Consider the following 12954-nt stretch of genomic DNA (forward strand, 5'->3'; position numbering starts at 1 on the left):
TATGGGTCTATGTGTGTGTCTATGGGTCTTTGTGTGTCTCTGGGTCTGTGTATCTCGAAGGCACTACCGACTGCTGCGCCACTGCTCCCAGCAGACACACACAGTGTGCAAATCGCTGTGCCACTACTCCCCACAAAGACAGACACATATCCCCCATACAGCCTCATCAGGCTGTTGGGACAAGTGCTGTTAGCGAGTAGCACCTATGAAGGCCGGCACGGCACACGAGGGGGTGGGTGACCAGCACAACAACGCCCGACCGCCTTTGTCTCCCCAGTGGCGATGTTTACACACCCGCATAAATAACTAATTTGAGGCTGAGTCGACCTAGGGGAGGCCCAGGACCGGTTCAGATAATCGCCACCGGTGTTGGCCTTGAGCGGGAAGCGAACTTGGTTCGCCGGGGTTCGTTGGGCAGCGTGGCGCCAACCGCTACGCACATGCAAAGTGACACACACAGTCACCCAGTGCGCTAATCACTGCTCCACCACTCACCGGCCGGTTTTTCCGGTCCAACTCAAATTCTCAGTGACTCACCCCGTGATGTCACACAGCCTCACCCACTCACTGACTCACCCACTCACCCGGTCACTCATTCACTCACCCAATGACTGACTCACCCAGCCACTCACGCATTCACCCACTGACTCGCCCACTCACTCACTCACCCACTCACTCACTCGCCCACTCACTCACCCAGCCACTCTTTCACCAACTCCTTCACCCAATCACTTACCCAGCCACTGACTTAACCAAGCACTCACCCGGCCACTCATTCACTCACCCAATCACTCATAGACTCACCCACTCACGCATTCACCCACTGATTCGCCCACTCACTCACTCGCCCACTCACTCACCCAGCCATTCTTTTACCAACTCCTTCACCCAGCCACTCACCCACCCACTGACTTAACCAATCACTCACCCAGGCACTCATTCACTCACCCACCCACTGACTTAACCAATCACTCACCCAGGCACTCATTCACTCACCCAATCATTGACTCGCCCAGCAGACTCACTCACTCAATCACTCACTCACACAGTCACTCACCCACCCACTGACTCACCCACTCACTTACCCAGCCACTCACCCACCCACTTACTCACCCATCAACTCCCTCAATCACCCACCCACCCACTGAATCACTCACCCACCCACTCATTCACCTACTCACTCACTAGCTCGCTTCGCTTTGTATCTCTATGAGTCTCTGAATGTTCCCCATGTCTCTCCGTATCCCCGAGTGTCTCTCCGTGTCTCTGAGTGTCTCTTTGTGTCTCTTTGTGTCTCCCCTAGGCCTCCCGTGTCTCTGAGCGAGTCGACGCGTCTCTGCTCTGTGGCACTGGACCTCTTCTTCAGCAACCACTTCACAGAGGCAGCAGACGCACTGAAACCCAGGTCAGTGTCATGGCCTGGTAACCCGGTAACCCAATAAACCATAGATTCAGAGTACTGCCAATAGACTCAACACTGCACCATAGACTCAACACTGCACCATAGACTCAGCACTGCACCATAGACTCAGCACTGCCCATAGACTCAACACTGCACCATAGACTCAGCATTGCACCATACTCAACACTGCCCATAGACTCAGCACTGTCCATAGACTCAACACTGCACCATAGACGTGTAGTGGTGTTAACTACTCGCTGTTCGCAAACTGAGAGAGCGGATCGTAAACAAGGTTTTCCCGCTCAATCAAACGGTCAGGGTCAAATGGGGGAGGAGGGATCCAAACGCCAGATTTGGAAGGACCAATCAGAGGGTTCCACAAGGTGGCCGGGGATTGGACAACCCGGCCACGGACAGGTATAAAAGCCAGAGCGCTGAGAGCTCTTGGCCAGTTCTGCTACACGAAGACCCAAGTCGGCCGAAGACATCTAGGACCCTGGACCAAGCCCTCCAGCCCTTGTCAGGGCTCGGGCTCAGTGTAACCAGTGGTCGGGGAGAGATCCCCTAGGTCCAGCCAGAGGACGCTGGGATAGCAGGGAGATTAGATAGCCTGCAAGGTCCGGAGGCTGCACCTCCTCAGGGTAACGGGTGAGGAGACCATATACCCCTTTGTGTGATAGGGACTGTATTAAGACAATAAACAGTGTGTGCCATAAAGAAGTTTAGAAGTCCGTCCTTTACAACACTACAGACGCAACACTGCACCATAGACTCAACACTGCACCATAGACTCAACACTGCACCGTAGACTCAACACTGCACCATAGACTCAACACTGCACCATAGACTCAGCACTGCACCATAGACTCAACACTGCCCATAAACTCAACACTTCCCAACGACTCAGCAATGCCCATTGGCTAAAACTGGCCTGTGTGTGTGTATGTCCCCGTGTGTCTCAGTGTCTCCACCAGTATGTACCATGCCCTGGTCTTTGGCACCATCACCAACATGCAGGCTATGTTGACATTTGACCCGGTCAACATGGATTCTGCCAACCGGGCCCTGAAGCAAGCATTGGATGTGTGTGCAAGGTCAGAGTCTCCCTGAATCTCCCTGCTTCTTCTCGCGTCTCCCCGCGTCTCCCTGTGTCTCTTTGCATCTTCCCAAGTCTTCCTGTGTCTCTTTGTATCTCCCCGAGTCTACCAGAGTCTCCCCGCGTCTCCCCGCATCTCCCTGAGTTTCCCCAAGCCTCCCCGCCTCTCCCCGAGTCTCACTGCGGCTTTCCGTGTCTCCCCGCATCTCCCCGCGTCTCCCCGCGTCCCCCCGCGTCTCCCCGAGTTGGCTGGTTCCTCTTCCCGTTTCAGGTTCCGCAGAAAGAGCTCCGTGGTTGACTCCATCTCCAGCCTCGTCTCCCGGACAGACGAGCAGCTCACAGAGGGTGAGAGACACTCTGAGATGGGGACACGGGGACACGGGGTTATGGGGACATAAGGCTACAGAGACACGGGGACACGGAGACATGGGGACACCGCGTTACAGGGACACGGGGATACAGAGACACTGGGACACAGAGACATGGGGACACAGAGATACCACCCACTCTCCACTCACTCACCCATTACTCACCACTACTCACCACTACTCACCACTCTCTCACTAGTCACCACCCACTCACTGCTACTCACCACCTACTCTCCACTCACTCACTACTCACCACCCACTCACCACTACTCACCACTGCTCACCCATGATGTTTGTCCCACAGAGGAGCTCCATGCCGAGATTTGCTTTGCTGAATGCCTCCTGCAGAAGGCCTGCCTCACATTCATACAGGTAGACTTGCTCACCACCTACTCACCACCCCTCACCGCTCACTCACTCACCCACTCACCCACTAATCCACCTACGCACTCACCCACCACTCTCCACTCTCATCCACTCACTCACCTGTCCACTCACCCACCACTCACTCACTCACTCAATCTCTTAATCATGCACTCTCTCACCCACTAACCCATTAATTCTCCCACCCATCCACTCACTCATCCACCCACTCAATCACTCAGTCACTCAGCCACTCAGTCAGTCAGTCACTCACTCACTCGCTCGCTCACACACTCAGTAACCCGCTCGCTCACGTACTCACTTACCACTCAGCTAATTCACTGGTCTACAGCCAAAATGCTTCCAAAATAAATGTAGTCCAACTTGACTTATTCTGGGTCACTGAGAATGAAAACGATGCTTAAAATTGTTGATTGCCTCTAGTTTTCAAGATATGCTACTGGGTCAGTATGTATGTATAGTGCTCGACTCGACACGACAGCTTCTTGTCTTTCCTCTTCACTTTATTTCGCGTATTTCGATCAACACTCCTCCATCCAACATTGCTCAACGTTCCTCCAGCTGACACCGATCCACGTTTCTCCTCTGCGCTCTCCGCTCGCTCGCCGCATTCCGCCGGCCTCACTCGCTTCCCATCACTCCTCCATCGACTCTCCTCCCCACTCTCTCCACCACAGTTCGGCTGCTCTTTTTCAGCTCCGCCGTCCCACTCTGTCGTAACTACATCAGCTTATCTTCCCACTCTCCAGCCACTTCCTACTGGCTTCATCGTCTCGATGCTACCCTACACTGTTATTGGCTCTGCTGCTCCGACTCTTCCATCCTCTGTCTCCTCCCAGGCGCGAACTCCCGTCTCCTCCAAAAACCCCTCTCTTTATCCCCGAGCCAATTAATCCCCAATTAATCTGGGGCATCCCCCGCGACGCCACTCGCCCCCAGCCCTCACTGCCACTTGGCATGTTTTTCCAGACATTGCGGCGCCACTCCGCGACAACAACAACGTCTCGGCCAATCAGCGCCCTGCGTCCTTAATTACTCCCTGCCACCTGCTACCATCTTTAGACAGCGCGGCCCCACATTCCGACAAAAACAATGACCAGCCAATCAGCGCCCCGTGTCCTTATTTGCTCCCACTGTACGCCGCGTGCGCGCACACCGACCTCCGCGCGTGACGCGTACTTTCAGGCACTACATATGTGTAGTAGGTTCAAAGAGACTTGGACGACGTAGTCGGAGGCACACTTATTTATTAACCGTTCCACTCTATACAGGCCAAGGTATACAACACTCGAAGGGGTATCGGCCCCTTCACCCGTCTAACAGGGAGATCCCACAATCTCTATCCCGGCTAGCCTACTCCCAGGTCCTCCACTACAGAGCTAGGGGAGGCGAGCTGACCCAGCTCTGGCCAAGCTGGGATTACGGCACCCTGAGTCCCCAGACCGGCTCTTACAAGAACATCGGCTCTGGGCTCTCGGGGCCACGCCACTGGCTTGCCCTGGTCGGTCCTTAGAAGGACGGCGATCCAGGGGAGTCCCAGGGCCTATCTAGCTGGTCTTCCTTCTTCGCTGGTTTAAGCTAAACACTGAACCCCGAGCCCACCGGCTCACCGCCTTATATAGCAACTCCCCCACCGAGGGGTGGGGCCGTGGGGGATCACAGCGCCGTTTCAGCCCCCCAGGCTAAACGCTGCAGACGTGAATGTAAGCATCCTTCCGCGTGCGGGCATCACCACCCCTGGTGTGTTTGTTCGCCCTCCCGTAACACCTCTACATATGTAGTGAGTCCAACTGAGTTGCAGACGTTGTCTTGGGAGCAACACGTTTTATTGAACTCTTAGCACAACATACTCCAGGCTATTAACACAACATACTCCAGGCTATTAACACAACATACTCCAGGCTATTAACACAACATACTCCAGGCTATTAACACAACATACTCCAGGCTATTAACACAACATACTCCAGGCTATTAACACAACATACTCCAGGCTATTAACACAACATACTCACGGGTGGTGTCACCCAGCTGGCCACGCTACGGCGGAACTAGACACGGTTCCGCTATCCTGGTCCGGACCACAAGCTGGGTCCCAGACCGCGTGTCTGGAGGCTTCTTCAAGCTTGACGTGGATCTGCTGCCTCTCCAACAGTAAAACCCCGAGCCCCTCACAGGGCCCCCCTTATATCGGGCCGGGCTGGGGCTGGCTCCGCCTCTCGCCCCGCCCACCTTCTCGATCTCTCTCGCCTCTTGCCCGAAGGCTCTCGAGAGTTCTTCTCGGACCACGTGACCACCCATTGGCCCCCTCTACCGGTGGCCCCCCTTCAGTATTATTCAGTCACATGACCCCAGGTCAGCCAGAGTATCATGCCCCCAACGTAACCCCAGCTGGCTGACGCTCTCTCGCTCTCTCAATGGGAGCCCTCACCGCACGCTGTGCGTGGTGTCACCGCGCTTAACCAGTGCTCACCCGAGCCCCCACTAGGGCTGGTACTACACCCCGTGTCCGGGGTGTACACACAACAGCAGACATCCCATCGTGGCCTCGCAAGCCCGGCACCACACAGTGACATTCCCAGTCACAACATATACGACCCTTGACTTGGGAATGGCGAAGGATAAGTGAGTTATCAAGGGAAGGGATCTATGAATAAATCTATGACTGGGTTTGGACAGTACTTGCTTTTTGAGCAAAACAATGAATGATGCAATATGAACCTCGTATTGCGTCATACATGATATGAATTGCATCATGTTATTCCTAGAAGTCATGGATGATGCAATTTTCACTTGGCTTAGTCCCTCTGCTGAACAAATTGCCATATATCAGCTCTAGAAACCATGCAGTGTCATGCTCTCTTATTTGTCAGTGTTTGATTTTGCAAAGGGACATTTCTGTTTAGCCAAAGTGAGCAGAGATGCCTCATACATGTGTGAACAAAGTAGATAACTTCTGCTATATTTGTGGTGAAGTGACTTTTTCATCACAAAAGCGCAGTATAACCACTACAGTTGCAAAATTGGAGATCAGGAAAAAATGTGGGCCCCACACATATGCTGCAACACTTGTGCACAAATATTTTACAGTGGTTGAACAGGAAAAGGAAATATATGCCTTTTGCAGTGCCAAGGATTTGGAAAGAGCCAACAGATCATATCAGCAAATGTTACTTCTGCATGGCACCTCCAGTTGGGAAAGGTGTGTCAAAGAATAAAAAGTGGACTGCATTATCCAAACATTTCAGCAGCTGTATGCCCAGACCCCACGGAGAAGGACTGCCGGTTCCTGATGCCCCAGAATCATTCTCACTTGAGTCAAACGAGGAAGAGGAAGAAACTTCTGGTCCTGAATCATCAAGGTCACATGACCCACATTTTCTCCCATCCTCCTCCTCTGAACCACACCTCATAACACAAGGTGAACTGAAAGACCTTGTCAGGGATTTTGAACTACCCAAGAGTAAGGCAGAGCTGTTGGGCTCCAGGCTGCAGCAGTGGAATCTCCTGGCAGGTGATGTTAGGATTTTCATGTTCCGTGACCATCAAAAGGATCTTGTCCCATTCTTCTTCAGGGAAGGTGATCTTTTGTAGCCTGCAACAACATCGATGGTGTGATGGCAGCCCTCAACATCGTTCATGATCCAGAGGAGTGTAGACTGTTCATTGATTCATGGAAGATGAGTCTTAAAGCTGTTTTGCTGCATAATGGCAATGTTTTACCATCAATTCAAGTTGGTCATGCAGTCCATATAAAGGAAACCTATGACAACATGAAACAACTTTTGAGGCGCATTAGCTATGACCAACATCAGTGGCAGCTTAGTGACGATTTGAAGGCTGTTGCTCTTTTGCTTGGTCTGCAGACTGGATACACAAAGTACTGCTGTTTTCTCTGCGAATGGGATGGTCGTGCGAGAGATTCCCACTACATCAAGACAGATTGGCCACTCCGACAGTCATTGGAGCCTGGGAGGAAAAGTGTTCAGCATCCACCACTTGTTGAATCAAGGAAGATTTTGTTGCCACCCTTACACCTCAAGCTGGGTCTGATGAAGAACTTTGTCAAAGCCATGGACAAAACACAAGCAGCTTTCAAGTACTTCCGTGGAAAATGTCCAAGGATACGTGAAGCTAAGATAAAGGACGGTGTCTTTGTTGGTCCTCAGATTCTTGAACTTCTTCAAGATGATGCATTTGACAGTGCACTGCGTGGCAAGGAAAAAACGGCATGGAAAGCCTTCCATACTCTTTGGTTCTTTCGGTAAAGTCACGTAGGTATAAAATAAAATAAATCACGACGTTTCCAGTTAGTGGCAACACATTTTCTCTGAAAAAATAACTACATGGAGTTGGTGGAAAACCTCCTCAAGGTATACAAAGCCTTGGTTGCAACATGTCTCTAGATTTTTTCCCACTGAACTGCGGAGCAGTGAGTGACGAGCATGGCGAGCGATGTCACCAGGACATTGCAACAATGGAGAAACGCTATCAGGGCAAATGGAGCTCATCAATGCTTGCAGACTATTGCTGGACAACGACAATTGATGCTCCATTTAATGAATACAAGAGACACGCCAAGAAGCGCCGAGTAGACACTGAATAAGGACTAAACTCTGTACTTATATAAACATAATAGTTTTTGCCTTTTGTTTTATAATACATTTTCTTTATGTAACCCTTTTGCTGATTTTTAAAGTGTTACATGAACAGGACAGGTGACATGTAATCATGTAAAGCAACGATAAACACATGAAAAGGCCTAGGTTAGTAATTTATGAGTAAAACTCTACTATCTACACAATGTACATAGACAAAATGTAAGAACTGAAATATCTTGGGAACAGTAGCCAATCAGTTGTTTTAATTGGCATATTTGAATTAAGCACAAAATCCATAATAAACAGCACATTTAATCTCTGAAGCAGACGACGTCTAAAAAATTGTGTAATCACTCACTTATTCGCTCACCCATTCATTCACCCACCCAACCACTCACCACTCACCCATTCAGTCTCCCACCCATCCACTCACTTACTCAATCACCCACCCACTCACTCAGTCACTCATTCAATCAACCACCCGTTCACTCACCATCTCAGTCACTCAGTCAATCACCTACCGACTCAATCACACACCGGCTCACTCACCACTCACTAATTGTATCATCCACTCAATTAACCACCTACCCAATCACTCATCTACCCAATCACTCACTCTTTTACTCATCCACTCAGCCACTCATTCAATCAACCACCCAGTCAGTCATTCACTCACTCAGACAGTCAATCACCCACCCACTCACTCATTCACTCACTATCTCAGTCACTCTCTCAGTCACTCATTCACTCACCCACTCTCCCGCTTGCTCACTCATCCACCTACTTACCACTCACTCACTCAGTCAATTACTCACTTACTCACCCAATCAGTAATCTGCTCACCCACTCACAATGCATTAATTCACTCATTCACCCACCCACTCACTCACGAGTGTGGTTATAGTTATTGCTCTGGTTGTTGTGGTAGTGGTGGTGGTAATGGTTTTAGTGGTTATGGATGTGGTGGTTGTGGTTGTAGCGGTTATGGTGATGGGAGTTGTTGTGGTTGAAGTGGTTGTGGTTATGGATGTTGTGGGGGTTTGGTAGTGGTGGTGGTAATGGTGGGGGTTGTTGCTGTGGCAGGTATGGTGGTTGTGGCAGTGGTAATGGTTGTGGTGGTTGTGGTTTTTGTGGTGGTTGTGGTTGCAGGATGAGAATATGATCAACTTCATCAAAGGAGGGATTAAAGTTCGACAGAGCTACAACATTTACAAGTAACACACCACAACCACATCACCACAACCACCACTACCACCACTACCTCCACCACAATCATCCACCCCCTCTCTCCTCACCTGCTCACTAACCCACTCACTCACCCACTCTCTCCCACTCACCTGCTCACTCACTCACTCACCCACCCACTTACCCTCCCTCCCCAGCTCACTCACTCACTCACCCACCCACTCTTTCTCATCCACTCTTTCTCTCCCACTCACTCACCCACTCACTCACCCGCTCACCCACTCACCCGCTCACCCACTCACCTGCTCACCCACTCACCCGCTCACTCACCCACTCACTCGCCCACTCATCCGCTCACTCACCTACTCACTCACCCACTCACTCGCCCACTCACCCGCTCACCCGCTCACCCACTCACCCGCTCACCCACTCACCCGCTCACTCACTCGCCCACTCACCCGCTCACTCGCCCACTCACTCGCCCACTCACCCGCTCACCCACTCGCTAACTCGCTCACTCGCTCACTCGCTCACCCACTCACCCACTCACTCGCCCACCCACCCGCTCACCCACTCACTCCCTGTCTCCCTCTCTGCAGGGAATGCCAGCAGATGCTCGCTCTTCCCTGGGTCATGGCTGGAGAAAATGTCTCTGAGTTTGAGGGCGGAGTTCACCTGGGGACTGGAACCTTTAACCTGGTACCATAACCTTGGCGTGGTGTGTCTGTGGAGGAGAGGCTGCCACTCCTCTGTCAGGAGCTGGACCAGTACCGCCTGGATTTCTGCGGTATTCCAGAGATCCGGAGGACCGGCTCTGGATCCTGCCACCATGAGGGGCGGACAGTCCTCTATTCAGGGCAGGAGACTGTCAAACAACAGGGAGTGGCCCTTATTCTTAACAAAATAATTAAGGGGGCATGGGAGTGTGGCGGTGAGGTGTTGGAAGCTGCAAGTCCCAGGCTACTGTGGGCTCGCCTCCCCATCAACCAGGGGCGAGGGGAATGGTGGTGGTGGTTGCTTATGCCCACCTAAGATGAACATCAGTGGAGGGATGCAGACAAGGCCGATGAGTCTTCTATGACCTCCGCTCAGATGTGCTAGCTAAAGTGGCCCTTAGGGATAGAGTCATCCTGTTGGGTGACTTTAATGCCCGAGTTGGTTATGCTGCTGCTACCTGGTTTGGAGTGATTGGAAGGCATGGGCCAGAGCAGCTGAATAACAACGGTAGGAGGTTGATAGACTTTTGTGCAGCCCATTGACTTGTATTTACCAACGCGCCGTTCCGGCATCGGCGCATCCACACAACATCATTGATGCATGCCGGGTCTAAGCAAGAATAACTGCTGGACTATATAGTGATGGAACAGCAGATGAGAGCCCATGTCCTTGACACCAGGACCTACCGTGGAGCTAAGCTGCCCACTGACTATCGACTTGTCATCTGTAGGATGATGTGCCTGCCATTGTTCAAAGAGCCACAGTGGTCTGGTCTCAGCTAGCTGATGAAAGTTGCAAGCTAGAATTTCATCATCACTTGCTGCTGGGGTTGGCATCATCCCCCCCCCCTTCTACCTCGCCTGGTATATAGGAGGTCGTGGGTTCAATCCCGATCCTGACGATGTCTGCTGCTGTATATTTGGAATCTGCATCTCTCTCTCTCATCATCATCACGGTGGCTAGGAGATGTTCACTACCTCACCTGGTATATAGGAGGTCGTGGGTTCGATCCTGATCCTGACAATGCCTGCTGCTGTATATTTCGAGTCTGCATCTCTCACATCATCATCACGATGGGTAGGAGATGTTAACTACCTCGCCTGTCTTATTGGTTTTTTCGGTAAAGTCACGTAGAAGGGAAATCATAAAATAAAAAAAATAAAACATAATAAAATACAATTCTCACGACGTTTCGGCCACAACGCAAGCACAGAGCCTCCTTTCCGACAGACCTGTTCTCAGGTGAAGAACAGGTCTGTCGGAAAGACAGCGTCTGAATGAACACCACCAAGCTTGGCAGCGTTTATTTAAGCTGGGTTAGGGGAGGAAGGGCGCCTTGACAAAGAAATTTGCATATCAACAGATGAATTTAGCATATTTATGGGAAATGCAGATATGGGATTAGTCACTACTTGTGGAATGCGTAGGAGGGGGGGGGGTCTTGGTCATATTATGCCCGTGCATTATGTAGGATTAGCAGCAATAAAGGGAGCCTGGTATATAGGAGGTCGTGAGTTCGATCCTAATCCTAATGTTTTAGTTTTTCGATGCCAAGGGGAAATGGGTGAGGTTCGGGACTGTGGCTCACCAATTGCTGCTATGGCTGCATCATCCCCACAACGTCAAAGATGCACGCCAGGTTCAAGCAAGAACATCTGATGGACTGCAGAGTGGCGGAACAGCAGATGATGTGGGCCAACGTCCTTGACACCAGGACCTACCTGGTGGAGCTGATGGGGATAGGGGTTGATGATGGTGATGGTGGCGATGGTGCTGATGAACAGCTCCAGTTTGACTTTAGAGGTCTAACTCCGAATTAGTTGGGCGGCATTATATTTTCATCGGCTGCGCAATGCTATGTGGAAGCTACCTGGTCTGTCACCCCGCACGAAGCTTCATGTCTTCTCGGACACAGTTGTGCCCTTCCTTCTCGCTTGTGAAAGTGGACCCCTCTCATGGAACATCTGCGCCGTTTAGAAACATTCAGGCTGGCATGCTCACGATCCATCCTGGGTTAAACCAGGCTGGATTGTGTGAGAAAGATCTAGACACAGTTCCATCAGTGAGCTCCGGCAGGCAAGGCTACATTGGCTGGCTCATTGAGCACGCTCGCCCAGCCACCACATGCCCAAGCAGCTTATGTTTAGCCACATAGAGGGGACTAAACAGGCACGACATGGGCTGGAGAAGAGATGGACTAATGCGGTACGGGAGGTTGTGGAGCTGAGTGGACTTGCCGGTGACTGGTACCAGCGGTGTCAAAATCGTCCTTTATGGAGGAGGCTCTGTGAAGGACGCTACTGGGCAGTTGGAGGCAGTCGCCCTCCAGCAACAACAGAGGGCACAGGAGCGACGCTCACAACAACGAGCGGAGCGCCGGGTGGTTAAAATGCAGTAAGGTCGCACAGTAGGGGGGTTCAGCTGGTGCATCTACCAGTCATCTCAGTCAGCCGACCCATGGCACCTGGGTCTGTCTCGAGATCACCTGTCAGTGAGCCTTCAACACTTCACATGGCCTCAAAAGTGCGCCTGGTCTGGCGCAGGCGCCGTGGTGACGTCACCGTCACTTAGTGGCGAATGGCGGGTATTGGTATTGGATGGTGCTGATGGTGCTGATGGTACTGATGGTGCTGACGGTGCTGACGATGCTAATGGTGGTGATGGTGTTGTAATTTCACAGATTCTGTCCATGGTTCCAACGCGGATTCTGAAGCTCCTCGAATTCATTGGTTTCTCCGGTAACAAGGTGGGTGGGTGAGTGGGTGGGTGGGTAACTGATTGGGTGGGTGGGTGAGTAAGTGGGTGGGTGGGTGATTGGGTGACTGGGCGGGTGGTTGAGTGAGTGAGTGGTTGGGTGGGTGGGTGAGGGTATGGGTGGTTGGGTGAGTGGTTGGGTGAATGGTTGGGTGGGTGGGTGAGTGGTTGGGTGGGTGGGTGAATGGTTGGGTGGGTCGGTGAGTGGTTGGGTGGGTAGGTGGTTGGGTGGGTGGTTGGGTGAGTGGTTGGTTGATGGGTGAGTACTTGAGTGGGTGGGCAAGTGAGTCAGGTCCGTCTTTGTCTCTCTTCTTTAGGGGGTGCCTGAATTGCATGGAACCAACAGGTTACCATTGCAGGTCCGTGTCTCATCCGTGTCTCCGTGTCTCATCTCCATGTGTCCCTGTGGCTCTGTCTCTTCCGTGTTTGACTGGGATCTTCGTGTCT

The 12954-nt window shown here is 51.7% G+C and overlaps 1 protein-coding gene across 1 annotated transcript in view; it reads left to right on the plus strand.

Moving 5' to 3' along the window:
• Positions 1–1308: 1308 nt before the first annotated feature.
• The window catches only part of TTC39A (tetratricopeptide repeat domain 39A), a 34476-nt gene continuing 22830 nt past the window's right edge, over positions 1309–12954 (plus strand). Inside the window, exons 1-7 of the mRNA XM_078883920.1 lie at positions 1309–1405; positions 2365–2496; positions 2770–2843; positions 3171–3238; positions 9001–9065; positions 9636–9735; positions 12434–12499. Of these exons, the coding sequence (XP_078740046.1) occupies positions 2378–2496; positions 2770–2843; positions 3171–3238; positions 9001–9065; positions 9636–9735; positions 12434–12499 (492 nt within the window). The 5' untranslated portion in view covers positions 1309–1405; positions 2365–2377. The remainder of the gene's footprint in view (positions 1406–2364; positions 2497–2769; positions 2844–3170; positions 3239–9000; positions 9066–9635; positions 9736–12433; positions 12500–12954) is intronic.

Source organism: Lampetra fluviatilis, chromosome 74, assembly GCF_964198595.1.
Source record: "Lampetra fluviatilis chromosome 74, kcLamFluv1.1, whole genome shotgun sequence".
In the NCBI taxonomy this organism is placed as follows: Eukaryota; Metazoa; Chordata; class Hyperoartia; order Petromyzontiformes; family Petromyzontidae; genus Lampetra; species Lampetra fluviatilis.